This window comes from Grus americana, chromosome 10, assembly GCF_028858705.1.
Source record: "Grus americana isolate bGruAme1 chromosome 10, bGruAme1.mat, whole genome shotgun sequence".
Taxonomy (NCBI): domain Eukaryota; kingdom Metazoa; phylum Chordata; class Aves; order Gruiformes; family Gruidae; genus Grus; species Grus americana.
The window spans coordinates 5,156,419-5,181,537 of NC_072861.1; the positions used below are offsets into that span (position 1 = coordinate 5,156,419).

At 39.8% G+C, this 25,119-nt stretch overlaps 1 protein-coding gene across 3 annotated transcripts in view; it reads right to left on the reverse strand.

Annotated features, from left to right (window-relative positions):
- Positions 1–3,450: 3,450 nt before the first annotated feature.
- The window catches only part of USP3 (ubiquitin specific peptidase 3), a 42,889-nt gene continuing 21,220 nt past the window's right edge, over positions 3,451–25,119 (reverse strand). For 2 of the 3 annotated variants that reach the window (XM_054836688.1, XM_054836687.1), the window contains exons 4-15: positions 19,273–19,356; positions 17,549–17,630; positions 14,931–15,013; positions 13,947–14,060; positions 13,169–13,282; positions 8,842–8,988; positions 6,872–6,978; positions 6,626–6,706; positions 5,546–5,664; positions 5,263–5,376; positions 5,080–5,147; positions 3,451–3,699 (exon numbers count right to left, since the gene is read on the reverse strand). In XM_054836688.1, the coding sequence (XP_054692663.1) occupies positions 3,534–3,699; positions 5,080–5,147; positions 5,263–5,376; positions 5,546–5,664; positions 6,626–6,706; positions 6,872–6,978; positions 8,842–8,988; positions 13,169–13,282; positions 13,947–14,060; positions 14,931–15,013; positions 17,549–17,630; positions 19,273–19,356 (1,279 nt within the window). In that variant the 3' untranslated portion in view covers positions 3,451–3,533. Of the gene's footprint in view, positions 4,991–5,079; positions 5,148–5,262; positions 5,377–5,545; positions 5,665–6,625; positions 6,707–6,871; positions 6,979–8,841; positions 8,989–13,168; positions 13,283–13,946; positions 14,061–14,930; positions 15,014–17,548; positions 17,631–19,272; positions 19,357–25,119 lie in introns of all 3 variants that reach the window. The other variant, XM_054836689.1, reaches the window with a different exon arrangement.

Consider the following 25,119-nt stretch of genomic DNA (forward strand, 5'->3'; position numbering starts at 1 on the left):
CTGATTACCTCATGAGTTAAGACACAGACACATCAGTAATGAAACATTGTTGAGGAAACTTCAGAACACCACGTCTTAACGCTTTCCATCGATTTAGCAAAATCCTTACAAATGGCCTCTTGCTTTTGATACAAGCCCACGGTCCCCGCCTGTCCGAATGTTTTAAACTCTCCTCTCACGCTGACATCTGTTACCACCTGGAGAGCGCCTTCTGACTCTACAATGAGAAAGAAGGAGCTCTGTCTGTAAGTGCCTTAGAGTTTTGCATAATGCTGCACTTAACAATGCACTACACAACACGCTAAAGCGGAAGTATTCCGAGAGCCGGACGTTTTGCAGTTTTGTTTTACATCAATCTTGTCTCCAGTTGTATACGTGGCTAAACAATTACTAACAAAAGGACAACCTTTGATTGGAGAAATTTTGGTGAAAAATATGCAAGTCTCTGACCTGTAGAGAGCAGTTGTTGCTTGCAGAGCAGTCACAAGCAAGAAAAAAAAAAATTCTTGCCAGTTAGTGTGTACTATCATCATCAGTAAGTAGAAAAGAAACATTTGGCTTACATGACATGAGATATCCCCCCCGCCCCCCCCAAGCTAGTAGATAAATATAGGATATACTAGTAAGGTTAAAAATGTAACACTAGGCCAGGTGCAGGATATGTTACTGGTTCAGTGCTAAGTCACTTTTTTTTTCTTTTTTCTTTTGTGTTTTTTGTTTGTTTTGGGTTTTTTTTTTGACACCACACTGAATAGAATACAGTGGATAAGCAAAGTTCTCCACCAGGAAGAGAAATACTTGTGTTGCCACAACAAACTGTTCATCCTGTCCACCTGTGTTTGCCGTGGGACAAAGTTAAATTACGAAAGGATTTACAATGTACTTGTTCCAGCAGCGCATATGGCTGAGTCCTTATCATCACCTGCTGCAAGAGCAAGACTGACCTGATTGCATTGTGTTCCCATGGCCGTGTCTCAAATGGACCATGCTGGACACCATTGCCCAAGACCTTAATGTTACAGAGCAAATGTTACTGAAAGGAAATACTGAAGTGAGGACATCACTCTGACCCAAAAAATTAACTGCAAAAGTAGAAGCTGCTTAAAATAAGTGAATGTTGCTGAAGATTACAAATTTAAGATTTTAAAAATACAGAAAGGCACATTTACATCACTAGTTTGTGAAAACACTGCACAGGCTTGACAACTGTTAAATTAAATTGCTTCTGGCCCATAGCTAGTTGTGTATTTTAAGCTTCATATGCTCAAAACTAAAATTCTAAAGCCATCCACCCCAAGTAGCATGCAGACAAAATGCAGCTATAGATGCAATCTCCTTAACTCCCCAACTTTGAGCAGTAAGGCTGCCATTCAGGGTAATAATGTGGTCAGATCCTTCACCTGCCCCGCACACCAATGAAGTCTGTCAAATACCTTTTTCCGCCTGTGCAAATGGTAACAGCTACCTATTCTGATGAGGCGAAAGGCTCTGGCTGCAAGAAATAGAGAAATGGTAGGTGACAAACTATCTGCAATTTAAAGCGAGGAATAGTTCTATTTATTGTTGAACTTCAGTAAAAGTAGACATTGTTATGTATGTCACTTAATGTATCAAATAATAATCACAATAGGTTTTTAACTAGTGTACAGCTTACATGTTCATACACCATTAGCAATGCTGAATGCTTTCTGCAGTTTTCTTTTATGCCACTTTCTCTCCTTCCTGGTTTAAGATGCTGTGAAAAAACTCTGCAGAATGACATATTTTTTTTAAAAAACTACCTGATTGTGACTTCTCTTTATGCTTGTCAGTGTACAGCCAGCAGGTAACCCACAGCAAGGAAACTGATGCCTGCTCCATGTCCACCAGGTTGAGCTATGGTACAATCTGTAGGGAAATTTTTACTGTGTCTATGATGTCTTTCAGAAGCATTAACTAAAAAGGGTAATCACGCTTTACTTGACTTCTGTTATCACAGCTAAGAGGTGCCGTTTGATTGTGTGACTCTACATTAAGGAAATACTACTCTTACTACCATGCTTTTGGGATTTCAGGACTGTCTGTCCGGTTCCATACTGGGCATGCAGGGGCTACCTATAAAGGATGGGCTGGGGGAAGAGAACTGAAAAGTAGCATTTGTCAAACTTCAGATTTCTTTGGGGACTCCTGGCTTTTGCAATATTGGTTTTCTTGTCCACTTTTTAAAAATCTTATTAGCTGACTTCCACTCTCCAGATCGGCAGGACAGCTAAAATTCTTTTTCCTTTTTTTTTAATGGAAGTCTTTCTCCATTACATTGGCAAGTTTTAGAAATGGTATCAAACCTCCAGTGTTCACCCAGAGACTGTAAATACAGATCCCACGCTGGGCCAATGTGTAAATACTACAGCTGCCCAGCCTGCTCTGGTCCACAGGCGGTCTTGGCTGATCCTCCCCCATCAGGTCTCAGGAAAGGTATGCTGTGAAACTGAGCGTCTTCCTGTTAGCTTGCATTTGAACTGGTAAAACAATCCTCATGCAAACCATCCGCTTCCTTTCGCTTCAGTTTGAAGTGAACTGCAGGCATTCAGTGGACAGGAGCTATACTGACATCAACGACAAACCCCAACTTTGGGGCTGTACGCCCAATTCCCACCGGGAAGGAGGGTTGGGGTCCTACTGCCAGAAGACTCCAAGTTTTCAAGCAAGTAAGTGTTTATGATCAAATTTCAGGATGACAGTCTAAAACAAGAGATATCTAAGGCAATTCAGGTTCAGTTAAATCATCAATCTCAACACAATTTAGACATGTATATATTTTAAGATTTTTTTTTTTTTTTTTTTTAAATTTGAAGGGCGGGAAGGCAGAGCATATATGAGGAATACTTGAACTGCAGTTTAGATACAATTGAACCAACTGTTTATTTACAATGATTCCTGAAAGAAGTCAGCAGCCTGAATACACACCGATATAGCAGCAATTACCTGGTCTATTTAATGATGCCACATCTCCTCTCTTCTGCAGACAAAGAATGATTGTTCAGAGGTCACTCTTTAGTTTCTTGCTCTAGGGAAAATAGTACGTGCAAACAACTCCTTGATTTAAAGAGATTGAATCATATCTACATAACAGCTGTGAGAACAGCATCAACTTGTATTGCTCTTCATAATCAGAAGCACATTTATCTTGCTTGTAAGGAGGACAGAAAGCTTCTCTGATGTAAATGTGCCTTTAGAAAGTGAGAACTGAAAACATTAATATAAAAAAGTCAAATAACTAAGTATTTCATGAAACTATATATATAAAAATTGAGTTATCACAACTAAAGCAGCAAATCAAAATCTGCTGAGGTTTTCTGGTATAACTAAAAAAAAAAAGTTAGTTTGTGTCCAAGTTCAGTAAGTCAAATGCTACCATTGACACAACAAAACTAAAACCCACAAAAGGAAATTGAAAAGTGCACAATGAAATTAATAGTCTTGGATCAAGTATTTATGGAGAAATGGAAATGTTTTGTCCGGTGGACTTGATAAGTGAGAATTACAAGGAGGTATTAAAGTTTATCTGATCCAGATTTGGCTTGCCGTTCCACGTAGAAGAGGATGTAGGCCTTGGCCTTTACCACAGTCTCCTCGTCCGTCAAAGTTACAGTACTGTCGTTGAAATGGAACCAACGGCCTTCATGAGCTGCGTATGCGGTGTAATGTCCAGAGCCAACGCTGTCAGCAGGGAGGAGGCGGGGAAAGAAAGGACAATCAGAAGGAGACAGACCACCTCACTCTCTGATGCATCTTCTATTGGGGCTAAGAGACTTCCAGGAACCAGAGTAAGAAAGGAACTGAGCCCTCCACAACAGCTGGTAAGATGCTTCCCTTCTTAATCTGTGGGGCTCAAAGTTCTCCAAATCCAAGCTTCACGTTACGTAAAATAATCACTTACTGGGGATGAGTTGAAAGGTTTTTTCTAATATGAACTTATTAGCAGCCCATAGTTTTTGTGCAACACTGAACTTCCGTGTTTGCCTACATAAAAATCAAGTCCATTATCTGTTGTTAGTCAAGCATTATCTATAAAAATTTCTCTATGCTCCATTTTCAAAAACCTTCCCCATTTACATCTAGAGACGCTCACAAAGTCTAAATATGACCAATCAGAAGCGCTCACAGCAAAAAGTAATCCCACAATACCAAGAAGAAAATTTTTTGAGTTCATCTTAAACAGATCCACATCTTGGAGCCCCAGTTCTTGAATCTGACATACCAGAACTACAAAGCCATCAATTTTCATTACCCTGCCATCCCAAGCTAAGGCCTGCCTTTGCTTGTTTTCATGTTCTAACACACGCTCGGCCTTTCCAACCATCTCATTCCATTCTAATCATGACCAGGTTTCCTTTGCTGTCTATGTAGTTTTCGTACAATTTTGAGGCACTGTGGTGCTACAAGGGCTGCCTTTAGTAGCCAAATCTTTCTTTAAAAGAGTCTGGACTATTCCTACTATAGAGAAAGCACAAAGAGGGGCTCTCTGCATAGAACTTCTGTTTTGTATCTTTGAATTAACTTCAGGTATCGGCAAAGTTTTGATTAACAGGGTTTAGTTTCTTTAAGAAAGCTCCTTTCACAGCTCACACCCATAGAGCGATTGCCTAACCCACACGTATGCCATTCACTCAGTTGTTCCAAACACGTGTGCACACTCTTTTGGCATAAATGCATATGTGCCTGTCAAAGCGAATGAAAGAGAAAAAACGTTTCTGCTTTGTATTAAGAATTTCAAAATGAGGCATTACCTTTGGAAGGCCCCTTGATTCACTCTGCTGGTTTAGGGCTTTCCATTCCTAGATGAACTAGACTCTTTTCATTGTCTCACTCTTCTGGTCATTACCCCCAAAGACTGGCAGTGGGCATTCACAGGAATAACTGTACAGGTTTGTCTGAAGTTAATTCAGCTTAGTTCCATGTAAATTTATAAATTGCTGATGATTTCCACCAGTAAAAATACAGACATTCGCTAGGGACAGAAAAACCTTCCTTAATTCCTCACACACTTCAGTGAGGAGAAGGTCTCTGCCAAGAAGCAGGCTTACTCCATGTACTCACCCTGAACCATGATGCACAACAACAGCCGCAAGGTCATAGAGGCAGCTTTCTGGGCCACTGTTCTCAGGCTGTGGTTAAAAAGACAGAAAACCCTTCAGATCTCAATAGCACCTACTATAAATAGTCATAAAGACGTACATTGTGGAACAAATTTCTGCAGAAAGTATCGGTGAGTCTTCATACCTCTAACAAGTAGCATTTCATGTCTAGGCCTCGTAAGGGAAACTCAACATATGTATCGACCTTGTTTCTCAGATACGCTGTCCAGTGAAATCGTTTCAAGTGTAAGCATAGCACCTACAGGATTAATTAAAATTAAAAAAAGGATGCATTAGAGGAAGAAGTTGAACTTGGTGTGAGACATCTGCAATAGCCTATGGGAGGGTTAGATGTTGGTCTACTAACGGTGGAGTCATCATTTCCTTTGACATACTGTCATACTGTTACTTTTTGTGCTTATACGAACCTTTGGTAGTTTCTGAATCCAGAATTTTTTGGTGGACTTCTGTTTCTTTTTGCATTTGTGACACATATACAGCTCTGTCTCATCAAGTTCTTCCAGGTCTGTAAAACTGCGAAGACAATCTATAAAAACAACAATGTACAAAAATAAAAAAAACAACACCCACACAAAGAAACCTGATTCAAGATGACATCAAGTGATGTTTGTAAAATGAAATACAACAAATACAGCACTATAAAGAAGGTGTGCATATCTGCTGCGGGCATTCTATTATAGACACTTGTGCAGCAAAAAGCCGTGTAACAATGTGTTTTAGTACAGCAACATGTTGTAACATGCAGCATTCCCTGCTCCTTAAAACACAGCTATAAGCACTTCAAGAGAACAAAAGGCATTCATGAGATTTCCAGCTTTCAAACAACATTCCGTCCAGCACAACTGTTTTCAAAAGAAACTACATGACTTTCTAACAAAGAATATTCAACTTTTAAAGGCAATTGGGTTTTAGGTACAAAATGACCAGAGCAAATAATGGGGGTTTGATTAATATTTCATAATCTACAGCAAGTATATTCACAAATCTGTACAAATTAACATCCTTTAAAGCGAGGTCACTAACAGCGCTACTGCCCAACTTTGCAGGATTGTATTCACGTTGTTTAAAAAGTGGAACACTCAAGAGCCATCCTTGCTACATGCAAGGGGACATACTTCTAAGCACAGCGCCTCAGCAAATGCCAAGAAGCAACAGCGCAGATGAGTGCCAATTGAAAAGACTGGAATACATCAGAAATACTCTGACCACAAACAAAAACCGCCGCCAGAATGCTCCTTGATATTTAGCTGACCTGCAGCACTGCTCGCCCCACTTTATCATACTAGTACATCAATACACAGTAACTGGGGTAAAACCTGCATGGAAAATTATTTTGGCACCTTCTTCTACCACAGAATCTCATAAAATGAAATGGCATCTGGCACTAAGTCACACCCTAGATGAAAGCCTGGCTCCTCTGAAATAGACACTCTGAAGAGTATATACTTTTAGTCCTGGTAATGATTTCATTATCCAAGCACTCTTACCTCGTAGTGTGCACATTGGTCCATTTTCTTGATTTTTAGTACGTTTATTTCTGAACTGACTTGGAATATCTAGCGAAAGGTCTAGAAAACCAAAGATTAAAACAAAAATTTAGGGCTGACTAGAACAATGCCTAATCTTTTCAAGCTAAAACTCTGGTCGGTCATATGACACCTAAATCTATCAAGCTTCAGATTTTTTTTGCTGCCTTAAGTCACCCGCTATTTTGAAAGCAAGAGGTACCTTACCTAGGAATGGGTCAAACTTTCTCGATTCAGTCCCACATATTAGGCAGTTAACTTCATTTTGAAGAATGCCTCCAAAAATTGCTGTGACAACAGTAGACGCTCCATTTCTAGACAAACCACATCACAGCGGTAAAGTCAGTCAGAATGTCTGAGCGACATTTTCAATACTTGATACATGTTTCCTGCTTACAACTTGCCCCTGCTAGGCAAGGGCGGTTTTGTCCATGTGTAACAAACAGCGACCGAGTTCATCCACCAGGCATTTCATTCACCCCAGATTTGTACAGTGCGAGTATTTAGCTGCTATAATACTTTTGCTTTACTTTGTATCTGAAGAAAGTGTGAGCCACGTATGCTCTAAGCAGATGCTCAAAATTTCAGTGTTGAATGTATTCTGGTTGATTGCATTTCTATAGTGAAGAGCTGATGCTCACAGGGGTACAGTATTTTAACCCTCTAATTAGGGCTGTTTCTGAAACAAAAATTATGATAAACAATATGCTGCATCATCATCATTCTTTCTCTATGCTTTCATTACTTTCTTAATCTTTTTAGCAGATTATGTCATGGACTGACTTCTCATAGTCCAATAAAAAAAAAAAACCCAACCCACACCATCTTTAAGTTTTATTATTATACTACTTCTAAACTTGCTAGTTTGTGCTTGCAGATCTGATGCCGCAAGCCTGCAGAAACCTGTGTTCCTTATCTACACTCCACCTACATCTTTATGGGTAATTTGAGCGCTTCTTGTTGAGCGGAAGGAAATGGCTACCCAAATGAAGTAGCGCTCCAGAAGAAAGTGTGCACAGCACATTTATTACTTTACTGTAGGCATTTAAGTGTGTGTGACCTTAATTTGCCCTTGACAGAAGGCAGCTTACTCTACCTCACCATGCAGTCGAACAGGCATTCTCAACACAGATTTACATTAGATATGTGAACGAAGTTTACATTCTCCTTGCGTTTTGACATTCAAAATGCTGACAAAACAAAATTGGTTGAGTTTTCAAATACACTTCAATTCTAAGAGCATTTCAGGATTCTTTTGTGGGAAGCAAAGCAACAAAAACGTGGTAGAGAGCACAGTCTTAACTCTAGTCTTTTCTAGTAAAGTGTCTATAAAATCCTGCATCTCTCAGACCTGATTACTATGTCCTAACCCATATAGGAAGGTAAAAATCATTCAACTCTTACATAGGGAATACAAGGACTTAGGGACCAAATGTGCAGGCTGAGCTGACTTAACATTCCTTCCTGAAGCAAATAAAAATGTTTTCTCTCTGTGACAGTTTCAAGCTGAGAGAAACCACACCTAGGACAGAATTCAGAAACAACAGTAGTTTGAGAAGCACAGAAAGAGGAGTGAAACACATGGATTACCTCTGTTTCAAGACACACAGTAACATAAAAATCAAAATTACCAGGAGGAAAAAAAAAAAACACCAAAACACAACAGCTTTAACTGTGTCAAGTGATATGCAAATATAACAAGATCATCTGCAAGAAAATTGCCTTCAAACTGTAACTGCATTGCTCACTCATTAATCCGAAAGGTCTGCTGACAATTTAAACCTTTAAGTACTTGGCCATCTTTTTTGCTCCTGTATCATTCAGGCTGTCTGTCACCTAAGACAATGGCATTGCCTGAACAAAGAATTCTATATGGGTATAGAATAGAAAATACCAAGTTCTTTCTTTTTATTTCTGAAAGACTAATGATTTACAATTTGTTTACAAACTTATCCTGTATGCTCGCACACACCTATGAAAAAAGCCCATCCTTTTGACAGGAAGCACATCCTATAGGATGCTAATCCTTTATAACCTGCAGCTTTGTAATTCATAACATTACAGAGGCACTAAAGAGAACTTCAACAAGGAACCATGAATCTGAAACTTCAGATCCACCACACACAGGCCCATCCAAAGGCATTATGGTTTTGAAGAAATTAAAAAACACTTCTTACATGCAACACTTGTTGCTTGCAGACAGACTAGAATTTTCTTGCAAAATTACTGAACGGGAAACACCATTGAAGCCCCCCTGGAGTTCCAGGTGTAGATGGTCCAAAAGGTAACGCATGAACTCATGGGCATCCTGTTGCTGGTAGCCCCTTAAGAGAAAAGAACAGCAACAATATCACCAAACATACAGGTTGCTTTACTGCTGACACACACAGATCACCAGGGTCACCTGAAAGAACCTTTGCTTGTTTAAGAATACTGAGCAGACTTTCGAGACATCCACATTTTGTACCAACAGAGTTTTCCAAGTAGCCTTTGGAAATGTACAGCTATATCTAGACAAACTAAGTGGTCTTGGTCCTTCGCAGCACTCCTTTCTCTCTCCGTGCATCTCTTTTTGAGGATGGAAAAACATTTAAGAATATACATTTTAGACAGGAAGAGACTTTTTAGAAAACAACAGACAACGGCAAGAGCCGTAACACTCGTTCATGTATTCGGTTAACATTAATTGGCCTCACCAAACTTGGTCTGTGCTAGTAACATCCTAGGACTCATATTTGATTAAAATATGAGTTGATTAAAAATACGCAATGGTAGCAGTGATTTCCCCTCACTCACAGAAGGCATCTCTCCTTTTTTGTTGTTATTGACTATATTGGATTAACAATTCTCTGCAGGCAACACTCTGTTCGTCCCTATTTTGAAACTACTATAAATTATGGTCAACATATTGACATCTCAAACAAGGTAAGATTCAGAAGACAGACACCACAAAAATGTATTGTTCATGGGGGAATTCAGAGTCAGTCCTTCTGAGCGTTTTCATTCAGCCACTGAATTTAATCTTTGGGTTTGTTTTCCACGCATATCTTTCATCAACAATATGAACTCTGAAATAATTAGGGTGAAAGATTTCTTTCCTTTTCTAAGGCAAGATCTATAGCCATGCTCAGAATCGCACACCTCCCCTGCGTGACCCAGACACCATTTGTTGGGAGAGGGAGGTAATGGTGGAGGTATCCAGAGCATCTCCTGAGCATTTGGATTTGATAGGATAGGGCTCCAGTCTCAGACGTGTCACGCCATCAGCAGCAATGCTGCTCAAAGTCACCATTATCATTTCACCACTAACAAACCTAAGCAAAGGGAACAGAGAAGCCATTGGGGTAAAATATGCCTTTAAACTTATTTAAGCTAGATCATGCATCAAATTTAACAAACAACTGCTATTCATTTGCCATAAGATGTATACTAAGATGAAGTCAGAAAGCATACATAGTAAAACAGTGAAAGCTTTGTGCAATGCTGACATAATTATGTGCAAGTCTTTCTAGGCCTAGTTACAAAAATCCCTACATAGCAGACTTGGCTTTCTGTCTGTCTCTTGTCCATTCTTTTAAGCTGCTCTTATCACGCCTCCCCCCCCCCCGATACTATTCCACATAAGTATCGGCAGTAACTGTCACACAGGAATGTCTGGGAGAGAACAACAGAGATGCTTTTTATGCTACTGCTCAGGGGAGGGAAAATGTCTCTAAGACTCATGGCACAGTACCTAGAGAGAAATGAGAACAGACTCACTGCAAGGGAAATATGCAATGTGAGGCTGATGCACTCAGTGAAGAACAAAGGTATGTCCCACAAAAGCACAGCTATGAGGTATCAAAATAAAAATGAAATAGAACCTTTTCATCTTGTAGAATTACAGGAACGTTTTCTTCCAAACTAGCAGCTTTAAAAAAAAAAAAATCACTAAGTTTGTATGTAGATCTTACAGCACCCTGAAAAACATCAGCAGCACTATCTATCTTTTACAACAGAAAAACTACCACATCGAAACACTGCCGTGCTTCAACAGGCCGGCCTCCTGTACAGCCAAAACTAGGACTTATTCTCCCAAAGTTGCAACATAATTATACATTACTGTGAAACAAGGCAGTAAAACAGAACTCCGCCTAAAAGCTGCATGTTAACGGTGCACACTGTAGGATAATTTTGAAGCTGCCAACATGGGATTTGCTTAGTTTACTGAATACAGATATCTTCCATTTAATAAACATACAGGCAATCATAATAAACAGCTGAAGATTAAATTTATGGAAAGTCTTTGCTTCAGACACCTTTTCAACGTTAAATTCCTCATAAAAGAGCTCTGAAGCATATGACACTCTTGCTCTGCAACAAATTTGATGCACTAACTTTTGGAATCATTCCACATTGTTGGTTGTGCTCCTGGTGCATGTGTTTATACTTGCATACAAATGTGTTCCTTATAGATCAAAGATTCTTTGGAGTTAAAAAGCGTAAGTATAGAAACAGATCTTCAAAAGAAAACAATATGGACAATGCACTGTTTAAAATAAACTATGATCTAAAAGCCCACCAGCAAAAAAGCATAGTTTCTCTGATAGACATCTCGTGTAATAAAACTAATCTCTCCATCCACCTGAAGCAATTCAATTCAAGCCCACCTCTGACACTGCTTTTCCTATCGCCAACAAGATAGGATATAAACAGGAACAGTTACTAGGAAAACAGAGCATACCATTTATAGAGCAGTGAATCAGCAAAACAGACATCTTGCAACTCAGCACGAGGCTACAGAACTATCTCTGCATGCAGGAGAATGACAGCAGCATTCCAACTTTGTCCAGCAGTCAAGGACCAGGACCTCCACAGCAGCATTAGAGCTTGGAGGCACTCCAGCTGTGCTTATAGTAACTATAGCTGATACTTTCTACTCTCTGTATGTAATATGGGACAGAGGGCCATGGAGTGCATCAGCAGCAGGGTTTTTTTCTATAATCTTCTCTAAGAACAGCAGCACTGGCAGTCCTTCGAGGCCAGCAGGATGTGCCTTTAACAACTGAAATCTCTTGGAGCTAAAACAATGAAACCAGGTTTTGAATCACATTTCCTCCCCTACCCCATCACTTCAGGCTTCATAAGCACAAGACAAAGTGGCTCGTTTGCTGTTAACATGCTACTGGCTCCAGCTTTCTTTCACATGTATGTCCATCCACCTTCTCCTCCCAATCTCACAAGCAGCGCACAAGGCAGAACTACAATTGCAGCATCATTAGCTTTTACAAGGTACAATTAAGCACTGAAGAAATTCAAATTTTCTTCCTGGATCATGTAGGAGCAGGGATCTCCTGAGCAGATGACTCTATTCTCCATGTGATTTAATGAGTTCTCTTATCAATTAATCATGGATGTGTTCCCAGCTAACTGCAAATAAGAGGAGGACAGGGATAACCCCAACAAACAGCACTTTTTCCTTTTGCAAGCTGTGATAGAACCCACAGTGCTGAAAATTTGCTTGAGAAGCTGTAATGAACTGGTTTCTCACTTAGTCAAACAAGAATTATAGTGAAGACTGTAATAGGGAAGCTGGTCAAGGACACGATGGATGATGTTCATTTGCCTACAATGTTCTGGTCACTGCTTGCAACTACTGGTATTAAACTTCCTTGATTCTCATAAGCCAAGTGAAACAGATTTGGTGGTGTGAAGAACAGAATAAATAGATCTGCATTATTCGAGTTATTCGTTGAGCAGATGTGTTCACAGCATCTTTTCAGCACTGCTGGAGATGTAACAGATAACAGAACATCTTTACTACCTGAGAACATGGAGCAACTTACCTTCATCACAATATATCCTAACAGGTTTCAGTGCTCCTCTGAAAGAGGTTCAGGAGCCAGGACAGGGAGACCTTGGAGAGGAATGATACTTCGATTTATTTGGGTAACCTTCTTTTTCCCTTTCTTTTTATTGTCTTTTTTGTCAGCAGGGGGAGGAAACGGCTAGTATGCACAAGATCTGTTTCTTATAGCCCTTACTTCATGTCCAGCTGGTGACCACAGTATTTTGAGAGAATCAAGGAAGTTTCAGCCAGTATGTTTTTGCATTTAGGCCTGCAGGTGCTGTACCTTTTTTAATCTGACTACATCGCTTTCTTATTGCGGCCAAGGTTGGGTTCTGTCAACACCATGCACTTGGCACTTGCCTACCAGCCATTATTTTTGACTCTTCCACCCTTTGGAGCGCTGGCTCAAAGGTACAACTACTGCAATTTTAGTACTTCAGATGTTTGTCCTCTCCAACACTGCTACACGTAGCATGTGGTAGATGGGCAGGGGGGAAAAAAGCACTACTAATGAACACAAAACTGTCGATCAAAGTGAAGATCCTTTTCAAAGCATATTTGTGGGCATATGGGAAAGCTGCATAGAGTGCATCCTGCGGATTCAGCAAATTTTAAGAGTCATCAGCAATACAAGGTTGCAATCAAGAATATTGTACTTACTCTACAAAACTTACCTAAAATTTGGCATGATTTTCCAAACAACGTAAAATAAAGACTCTGGACTAAATGCAGTCTGGCTTCCTTGCCATAAAGCACAGAGTGTCTTTCTGAATTCTTCCACCAATGAACTGGAACGAAAGTAAAAGCTGGTGATTAACCCTTACAGGTTTACTAGCTCAATGGTACAAATACCAGACATTACTTAGGTCAAGATTAGAATGATTGAATAAAAATATCCTTTCCAGTACGTCAAAGATTTTATGTGCAAAATCCTACTCATAATGCTGGAGAGACACACAGGTTAGGAAACTTACATTTCAGATGTCGAGGACGCACCTGGAAAACTACCCACCTTTTGCCACTTTACTGTAGACTCTGCTAACATAATCCCTGTAATGCTTGCTCAAACTAGCTACAGATTGTGAATCACTTACTCTGATTTTTTTTTTTTTATGTTCACTTACAGACACATCCCCATGACCGTATTTTAGCTGACATTAACTTTATGTCCGGAGTACATATAACTAGCACTTCTTAACCTTACTTTAAATGCAGTTACACCCCAGTGCTTTCTGATGTATCTGACTACTTCCAGACCACCAGACCTCTATAAGCAAACTGCAAGTGATAAAAGTTTCTTTTTTTGTATAGCCAACTATTTTTCTATGACACTGTCTTCTCGTGAATCATTTTTCTATGATTCCACAACACTGAAAGCATACAGCAGCTCTACTACCCAAGCATTTGCCATTTTCTGTACAATTCAGTGCTAACAAGGAACATGCAGCTTACACATTGTTATCCCCCTGGCTCCTGGTATGGTAAGTTCGCCTGCCTGCCGTCTTCCCATTTCTCAGCTCCACAGCAGGCAACTCTTTGAAGTAACAGCAAAACTGTTGAATGTTACTACGGAAAAAGGAACAAAGAATACTATGTATTCTGGAGCCTGCTCTTTGAAAAGCATAAATGCAACTTCATGCAGGGATGGAGGATGGCAAATCACCAACAGTTGAAGATACAAGACATACTCTAGCAAATACTCATCTACTGTAAAGGACTGAGCAAATCTGTAAATATCATTATCATCCCAACTACGTGAAATAATTACATTTTGGTTCTCCTTTGACTAAGAGATACTGTGACGGAGGTATCAGAAGGCATCCCCTAACAAACCAGACTGCGTCTGCTGAGGAGGTTAACTCCATGTCTACCACCACGTATCAATCCTAACCTCTGCTACCACAGAGCCAGTAGTGGAACGTAAGGACCACGTGCCTCGACTCCAGGCAGTGAACCCTGCATGATGGAAAAGAAAATGGAGACCCATTAATCCTGCTATAGCCCCACTCAGTAGTCTCCCAGTGAAGTAGGCAGATTCAGAAATGCAAAAGGACAATTACAGACCAGTGGTGGTCTTGGCAGCAATGAAATGAGGTCTAACATCACAGCATTGCAGACACTGTTCTCCTACCCGCCTCCATGAGACCCCATCCCTCAACAGCGCTGTCTCTGCTTTCAGTGACCATAAGCATTAACATGTTTCAACATCCTCGGCAATCAAAGGGCAGTCTCCTTTTCCACTGAGGATACAAGCTCTGGAACGCTGCATCGCAGCAAGCCTCTCACATGGCGAAACACAACTTTATGCTACCTGCACAACCCCGTTCCTGCAAATCTTGGTACACTTTCATACAGTGGTAACTTGCCAAATTCCCTTGCCTAATGCTACCGCACACAACCACTCTCACAGAGGCACGCGGAAAGCTTCGGAGGTACCTGAGCGACTGAAGGATTGCATTCATGAAACACGTATTCCCCAGGTTCCGAAGGCCTGTGGCACAAAGGGCAGCGGTGCTTCCCTGGAAACGAGAATAGTTAAGTTAGAGAAAGACTTACCATTGCTCCCTCACTTTCTTCCCAGCTCCCACAGAGCTGTTCTGTTTAGATCAGCATAGATTTAATCAATAATAAACTACACTGTTTGAAAAGTGCAGTTTCAGAGGCAAAGCAACCACCTCACCAGCTCACACTGCCTTGAAGCTCCATCTTGACATGAAACCTTATTCCTGTCAACAGAAAACTACACTACATCTTTTCCTGTGCAAATAAATCTAGAATAGAACAACACAGACTTAATCATAGGCTTTTATTGCAAAGTATGTGTGGATATATGTTAAATATGCACACTCCAATAATGTTCAGTGAAAGTTGGACAGCAATTTCCTAAAGTGCCTTGGAAAAATAAAAATACCAGTCCCTCTTCATCTAGTCCCCTGTCCAATATGCACAGGGTGGCAGCCTGCAGGTTGTTTTTAAGCCACCAGCACTAGCGTGCTGTCTTGGTGGGGTTTTGTGGTGGCCAGGATGATTTTTGAAAGACAGACAACAGTGCTTATTTGGGAAAGAAACAGTCAAGTTTGACCATGCAAAGAAAGCAATGTGTCAAATGAAGAGAATCAAAATATACACCATTTACAGTCTAGGAATTTCAACAGGTTGAGCAATGTTACCCACAGATGAGCTTGCTTTTTGCCAAATAATCTTCAGGGTGGGCTGGGAGGAGAGGGAAGAGAAATGTGGACAGCGTTGCATTTATGATTTCTAGAATCTGCAACACTTGGACACATTCCACTGTCTACAAAATATCACATTGAAAGTTCATCAAATTTCTGGGCATTCTTCATTGTTCTAACAGAATTTGAAAGCCAAAGACTGGATGCATATCCAGGTTACCTAATATGTACTCAAAGAGTTCCAAAACAACTTTTTTTCCTCTCCAAATCTACCACAAACATCATCTCTGGTGAAGAACTAATGACAGCAGGATATACGTGTATATGTTGTTAAAAAAAAAAAAAGGCAAAGTATTATTTACATCAGCCATTCACCAATTCAGTAAGAACTGTTTAAAGAGAGACCTGTTTTTCAATAAAGGAAGAAAACTTGAAGTGCAAAGGAAGTGCAAACACAACAGTGCCCTCAGCATGTTCTTTTCTCACTCTTGCCCAGGGTGAGACAGCAGGGTATTAATGCAAACAGCAGTGCCCTGTCTTTTCTAGATAGGGATCCAATGTGCCAACAATAAAAAGATCATCTGTTGCCAAAGGCAATATTCAAGTATTACTAAAACTGAGAAAACAGCACAGACTAAGAAGAATAAAAGCAGCATTAAAGTTCATGCTTTCTGTCTTCTCCGTATCTAAACGTTGTCTAGAATTTTCCTTTTGGTTTTTACTGGCTTTGACTTTTCCAGACAATGATGCCGTGTGTTGCCATAGCAAAAAAACCCCATTATTTCTTCCAGGCTTCCTTAATCACCCCAAGATTGTACAGGACAGGTACAGGAAGCATACACAGCACATTCAGGGGACCCGAAATTGACCGTAGGCGGTGCATTTTTAAAGTAAGTAAACCCCTACAGACTTTGCAAAACAGCAACTGACTGCTTTGCTCCCACTCCACCCTTTTATTTCCATTCATACTCCTCTCAAGAACCTCTCTTGGTAATCAGGTAATTGTTTCTCATAGCTGAAGACAGCTATTACTTCAGCTCCCTTTGACTACATTGCTGTCCCACAGCCCCTAGGGCCAAGGAGGAATAGCTCTGCTCTACCACTCCTTCTGGCTGCGGGTGAAAATGAGGCAGTTGCATACAGCCGGGTCAGCATCTCCCCTCTCCCTCCCTAAAATCTGGGAGAAATTATGAAGATTAGAAACTCCCTCAACCCAAACTGTGGTAAACACAGACATTTGCTTTGGGGCATTTTTTGTCTGGAAGAAACTATGTAGCCCTTAAGGTATATAGCAAGGGCTGGATCGTCCTCTCCTGGGTGCTATTCTGCAGATGTGAAGTTAAAATAGCAGGAAGATGAGAGTGAAAAAAGCTTTCAGAATAGTCCACAGTTCCTTTTGAAAGCAAGTTTTACTATGTTTTTTTAAAAATTTGTGAAAATTCTTCACTTTTTCCTAACTCTTACCCCCTAGAAAACCAGTGCAGCTGCTTCTGCCTTCTGCATGGGGAGGGGAAGACAAAACCCTCGTTTGCTCAGAGAAGTCTTACGTCTAGCCTTGTTTGAATCCAAATAGGTACCAGCTCCTTCCGATTTTGCTGATCCCACCAAGCTCAAACTGGCCTGAAGCTCCACCTTGACAGGAAACCCTTCTTAAGCACAGGGAAGCTCAAAGTCTACAGTTAACAGAAATGCAGCAGAATATCAAACATTCTTTTGTGAGAAGGGGCTCTTCTACGTGCAGGGTCAGGAGACGAGAAAGACAGGGCGCACCAAGCAGAATTTGGGTAACTGATAGTAACTATTTCAAATCCAGGCCATCTATAAGTCTCAACAGGTTTAGAAAACCCCTTTAACTCACTGTACTGGATCCGTCATACTTACATTTACTTTTAATAACTTGCTGTTCAGAGATGAGTTTTCCAATAGTTTCCTTTTCCTATGTCTGTCTGATGTAAAGGCTGAACTGTTGAAAAGTAATTAAAAGAGGTTACTTACTATAAAAACAAAATATTGTATGAAATGGACAACATGGCGATTACATCTGCCATCAGCTGACATTAAGAGAGCAAAGGGCTTCCCGATTGCAACATGTGCTTTTCATAGTCTTTTCACATGCACATCCTATTTTGGACACTAATGTCTGAGTTAATTGCATTAAGTTATGTGTCCTGAACAGTGGCCTTATCAGCATGCTACTTTTCATCTAAAACATTGATCTTTTTCCTTAATCAAAGGAACTTAATACAGAATTTTCCATAAAATATTCCTGTCAGAAGACTGCTCTAAGCCTTTAAAATGGCAACTTCAAAAAACATCAGGACGAAGTAGTTACCAAAAATGAAAAGCATCTCAAGTGCTAACACTTATGTATTACAGCTGACTTCTCTTACTGAAATAAAAATACATGGGGTTATAACATTTATGTAATACTAATAAAAAGTTACAAGAAGAATTAGTTATTCTTTTCCACATCATTGGATATTACTGGGCCTTCAGTTCTACCCAGTTTATGATTTTTCTCTAATCTAATAGCAAACTCATAACTTGTCACAGATTTTATCTTGGTTTTGTGGGGTTTTGGAGGGTTTTAGGTTGGGGGTTTTTCCCTTTTTTTTTTTTTTTTTTAAAATTAAAAAGCCCTCCAAACACTCAAAAAGATTACACTCAAGGGAAGCCTCCACAACATATCATTTACCTCCCAAAGACCTAGATCTCCTGGACATTTCCAAATTACTAACATGCACTTGTCATTATGCTGAAACACCTCTGCATCTCATTACATACCTGAGAAGTCCATCAAAAAGAGAACGGAAAACAATGAAAATGTTAGTATTACCGACAAAGTAAGTGACACACTTTAACTCGTGGAGGATCCAGAGACTTCTCAAAATCACTACAATTTCTTAGGAGTCCTATTTCAACTCTGGAGCATTCAAATGTATTTGGAAGCACTGTACGCACACATACGTCTACTTAGTATTATATAAGATTTCCAAGCAAACTGTGAAAAGACTATTTTGCTATCTAGCACTAGCCACAGCATCTCATCACACAGACTGTAATATCTACTTTTCAGTGGAACAGCACCAGAAAATGGCAGAGGAAAAACATGTCTCTCCTGTACAATTCCAAGTTCATAAGCCTTCTTAATCTTTTTGTTTGGAAACAAAACTATGCAATTAATATGAAGACTACTTCCACCTTTTTTCACTTCAATTTCTCTGCTCCAGAAACTTATTCTGGTTTTGACAAAACTATGATTCTGTTCTGGAAATTCTCTCCCATTTACATGGGAAAAGACAGTAATCATTGGGTAGATAGCAAAAAAGCTAATCAATATCTAAAATCCTGTATCACCATATGCTGCTTCTACAAGATTCGCTGTGTAAGAAACAAAACACATGAGATCAGCTGAATCCATTCATTCTGCACCTCTGCTTCTCAGTGACGAAAAGGATATTTACGCATACACAGTATCACACACATAGCAGAACCAAAAAATATATCTATTAAATACCTATATACATATAAAACAGGAATACCACTTAAATGATGCAATACAAGAAGTCCTCCCAAAGCAGTCTGGATGTAAACAAACTACTTACTTCTCCAAGTTCTGTAGGTGCTCTCTGACCTTCTGTACCAGGCCCAGCTTGGTATCATTGACTACAAAATCATCACAGCGATAACTGCAAGAAAAGCATGTATCAGAAAGTGCAAAGGATTTCAATGAAGTACTCCAAAATAGTCATGCAAGCCTACACGCAGGAAGCACTGAAGTGTTTCAGTGGAAGATTAGGGGAACAGGGGAGCACAACACCTACATACTGAGCTTGGTTCCCTCTGAAAGCTACCCTATAGCATGAGAAGGTACAGGCACTATCTTATTAACATATTTCTTCTTCTAGCTCAGTTCTTCATTAGAAATCAGAGGCATGATGTACTGCTTGTCTCAGTACAGATTTCCAGTTCAATAAAAATTCAAACATATGGTGTAACCAAAAGCAGCATTAGTAGACAATCCACAGAAGATTTATCAGAAAAGATCAACTGACATCAGGTAAACAGAATACAAAGGTTTTATTAATGTATAGCAAAAATCAATTTATTTTAAGACTCTAAAGCTATCATTAAAACCTGAGGTGCTAAACAGATACACACATGCTATGGAAAAAACACCAGAGAAAATGAACTAAGAGATTACCTGATTTGTCCAAAGTCACACCAGAAGTCTGTGGCAACTCACACTTGTGCTTTAACCACAAATATCACTCAATCTCTCATATAGTTTTTATATATACAGAAACCCTTATAAAACTTCATAGTTTTTTGAGTTAGTATTTTCAGCTTTTTCAGGGAAGTGTGCAAAAGTAAGTAACTGAGTTAAAAAAAGAGAGGAGGTGATCCCCCCGTTGCCTCAAAGCAAATATAAAGTGAAGCCAAATCAAAATGGCCTCTTAGCAGAAGCAAGGGTTACAGAAGTCTACAATCCTATAATGTTCTACAAAGACCTCACATTTCCCAAGAAGCAAGGATGTTCATTATAATATTAAAACTGCAGGCTTGTAACACATCACACAGTGCGTGAAGGCAAAAGTTACAGACCATTTCTAAAGGGGGGAAGTAAAGTCTTTTAGGGAATGCTGAAAAAAACCCCCACACCTTATTTCACTTTTTTCCTGAGTACTGAGTGCACATGTCGATTTGAAGAAATGGAAGGAGAGAGTAGCAAAGAAAACTGTCACAAGATGGCATTACTTCTGCTGCTTTGCTGTATTTTAAATCCCCAGGGGAAGGAAGGACAAAAATCCCTTAAAACCAAGAAACAGAAATGCTGCAGTCAGTAAGGAAGCCCAGACCTGCAGAATCAACACCTGCACATCGGTAAACCAAAAATTCTGTGCAGCCTCCTGGAGTCTCTCTCAAAGCAGGCAGTCATCAGAGCAGCAGCCTTACTACTGTGCACAGGAGCTGCAGATGACATTTCACAGTACTCTCTCAGGCTTAGGCAAGACTAGATAACCCATGTTCTGGCACGAGAAACAGGAAGATAAGAAAAGTTTTAACACCACTGCGACAAAACGGGAGGAGACTTGTCACAACTTCCCTTCCCCCATGTCCCACAAAGGCAACTTGGCTCTGACCAGTGTTTGTCAGCCCTCTGCTTAAAGCATCAAACTGCAGCTTCAAATTCTGGCTGGCAACTGAATGCTTCCTGTGAAGAAAACTAACTTACTTCGGATACGTTTAATATCAGAACTGCAGCTATTTCTCTCCTTTCCCTTTGGCACAGGACTGACTCAAATGCAAAACACATTCTCATCACCTCAGGTTACTCCTCTGCTGGAGCGGATTGGTGCTTCGTAAGTTAATGATGCTAATGAAGCTATCCACTTCAGGCACAACTGGAGTTTACAACATTCTTTGTTGCATTAATCTGCAATGTAGTTCAAAGGCAACAATATTGCTAATGCTAATTCAAACACTGAATTCTTGAAGAGACTACAGAGTGAAGAAAGTAAAGGCCCTTGCCACCAAAAGGAGTCTGTTAAGACCAGTCTGTCCAGGATGTCTTGATTTTTGCCTCTGAGAAATTAACAGGAGACTCAAGATTTCCAAAAATTAACACAACTCTCAAGATTTCCAAACACTGAACACAGCAGTTACAGATACTTACACAAGATCTAGAAATTATAAGATAGCTATTGCCAGTAATAGAATTTTTTCTTTTTTTTTTAAGATTGCCACAGATCTAGTTAGTTTAGGAGGGGGAAGAAGTCTGTAAACAGGCTTACTTTTCAGCCATGTTTTAGGTACTCCTATTCACCTACAATTATCTAATGAAGTGTTCCTGCATTTGCCACTCTCACAGGACACCAACCTCACGGACAACCATCAGAGCAAACTACCCAGGCCAGCTTTGGTAAGAGGTAAATATAGTGCAGGTGGAAATAGTACAGTCCGACTCCTCCTTAGTAACAAGCGTGTCCACACCCCCAGGTATACTAGCACAATCACATTGCTACCCTAGTTGTGTAGCTACTAACATCTGTAACAGGGAATGAAAGCAGATGCAAGCTCACTGAAAGCCTCTAAGCTTACTTATTGCTGAAAGACGATTTAATACTTGCTCCCATGCCCTAAAGATCATGCTAACCTTATTTTTAGTCTGATCTCACATACCAGTTAGGATCTTAACATAAAACTGCAAGTTAGCACTTTACCTAAGATGGAAGGATAAAACCAAATACATCGTTAAATGTCAGAATCCTTGCAACACTGGAAAAGTAATTTTAAGATTCACTTAAAACAAGATAAGCTTCTTCTATTTCTCCTTAATGGACAGGTTTTTTAAACCACCCCCATAGCAACACTGAGGAGTCAGCACTACTACTAGAAATAACAGCACTACTACCAAATCTACTTTGAATAAACAAAGTAAACAGCATAGGAAGTAGTTCATGCTTTAACAGCTTAAAACTTGGTAAGCCCACGCACCTTAAAGGTAAACTGCTGAGAGATTACTTCCTATATGTGAAGCTGACATTCAAAACAGATGTTTAATTTGTGATCCCCGGAATTATCACAAATTAACAATACACCTTCTTGCATACAGCAGTTCTATAATATACTTTTAGCAGCAATTGTAGAGAACAAATTCTATATTTCGGGGAGGGTCCCTTTTATGGATTAACATGATATTTTCCTGTCTATGCACCTTCTATTTTTAGCACCTCTGCTACCTCCAAGGCCTGGTCTTTTCTGGCCTCCTTTGCTGCTACAATGGCAGCAAGCCAGTCAATGTATGTGCTGCTCTGGGGAACACATATGCTCAGTGCTGTCCATTTCAGCAGGTTACAGAACTTCGTGCTATGTTTGAAAGCCCTGACTGGATTTGAAGAATTTCAGGACAACAAAAATTAGGAAAATCCAAGTTTCCTTAGTTGTGCTAACAGCCTACACGAGTTCTTAGTTTACTCAAGTTTTACTGTCTTGACAAAAGGCTTTTTACCTTCTTTAATTTCCACTGACTGTAGAATGCACAATAATGGTCCTAAGTAATCTTATTTTTGGAAGCTCATGCACTAGCACAGTAAGTCTGTTTTTTAAATAGAACAACCACTACAAAAAGAAAGGCTAAAAAGAATTTTTTAAAGTCTTTGGCACTTAGACCGATGGACAACGAGGGGGTGACGTGGGAACAACACATTAGCACAACCGTGTCCCTTTAACAGATAACAAGGAGGCTAATGGGTCAGAAATCTGACCTGCAAATTGTGTCTGGGATTAAATGAACACGGGAAACATATTATGCAAATACATAAACAGGGCAGCCTTTCTTCTTCTGTGTTAACCAACTGTTTGTGCACTAGTGCAGAGAAAACAAATTGAATTTCCTGAAAGAGGACTCTTGTTATTTCTGCAAGCAGGCTTCTTACGCGTATCATTTTACTTCTCATGCACAGAAAAACAACCACTAACAGAGCAGGTGAAAGCATCATACCATAGCTTACAGAGAAAAAGACATCTGTCCTACTTGTAGGCTCTTTCTGCTTAGTACTTTAGAACTAATTGAAAGGCTGATTACCTCCAAAAAGTGGAATTCAGGAGTCTGTTTTTCTCAGTGCTTAGGGTCTCAAACATAATTCCATCTGAAGATACAGTATTGCATCCACTGTCTCAAAAGTGACCAAAGAATTGAGAGTCGTACTCTCATAATAAATAAAAGATTAAGATTCTCTCAAGTCTTCCACTGTGAAGACTGAACAGGTGAATAGGAGGACATAGAAGAAAGATCAAAACCCTCTGGAAAGCAAATCCCTAGTTGCCCAATACTTAATGACACCTCAAGCATGCCTGCATTTTTCAAAACATTACCAAATTCATAAATACAATAAAAACCTCATCTCAGATTAAAAAATAATTACCCACCATGCCACCAGAACTGAAAAAAAGTTCCTTCCAAAGCTGTGTTGAAAGCTTGTGATCACATAAAAGAAAAGATACACACCTAGAATTCCATGCTGAAATGCAGTTACAGGAGATTGCTTGATCTGGTTTTGGTTTACAGCAAGGTTGCATGTGAACTAGAAACAACATTCAATAAACCAGGGTAGCTTCTACAGTCACGTAGTATTTCTTCCCCTTGGACTGACAAGAATAGCTAAAGCAAACCCTAGACTCTGCTCTCATGACTGCATGGAAGTTTATGACATGGCCAAAGACAAGCAAAGTATTAAATGCCTTCTGCTTAGAAAAGAGCCCATACAGGCCTGCTACTATTATGCAAGCTAAAGAACACAGTAAATTGGGATCCACAGGATAAAAACAGAACAAGAGTATTCTACTCAACTTTGTGCAGTAAACAGAACTGCAAATAAAAATATCAAAGCCAGCACTGCATCAAAATATCTCCATTATTTTTACAGTACAATTAAAATTAAATTAATTCTTAGGATGGCATTTTCTTGACTTTCAAATTTTCAAGGTTGCCCACATTGCTAGTGTAAAATATTAATCTTTAAATAAAAGTTCACTTAAGCATCATTGCATAAACCTAGCACTGTCTACTGGATTCACCTCTCCTCTGAAGAAGCTAACAAATAACATTTCAAAATTCAGTCTCCACAGTAGCTAGTTATGACTCGCATTCACCTAACTATTCGCTTTAACTGGCAAGCATGATTTAATAGCAGTCCCTACAGTACTGTCTGAAATAAAGGGGCAGAAGTTGGTGTGAATGCTTTCTGCTGCATCTTCACACATCTAAGCTCATTTCCACTGAAAAAAAATTGGGTGCAATAACACATCCAGGTATCTTTTTCTGATCATCAGGTGGGGAAAACCTGAAATATCCTAAATGAAAGCAAAGATATGCTGCTTTTCAAACTTGTTCGGCTTCACATTGGCACAGCAGAGTTAGAATTTGCTAGTGAATTATACACAACAGAACCCCCCAAGGCAAAGCTCTCTACAATCAGTTCCAGTTCATCCATAGATAACTCAGCCTTCTACTTTGATTACAGTAGAAAAGACAGAACGTGCTAAACTGCTTCTCATCTGTCCTACCACAAACATGCTGTGAAACACCAGTGAGCTTCCTCAGCGCGTGCCTACCTGCTCCTCACAGGCATAGTTTGTCTCAGTAATAGATCCCATAGTCCTCAATTTGGCTGTCCTCATTTTGCAATGCCCATACTGGGTTTGGGACAAGGTCAGCATGGTGCTCTGACTTGCTAGTATAACAACTCCACAAGTTGGACATACTGTTTGTCATAGTAAATGGAGACAGAATCAAGACTTCAAATACCCTGCTAAAATTCCTCCACACATTCTTACCTTCAGAGTGACTAAAAGACAGGTCATACTTCAAACAAACCAAAACCCCACAATGTAGAACTCAGTTGTTAATAGCAATAATCAGGAAAATGGAATTAGCTTCCAACGCTGGT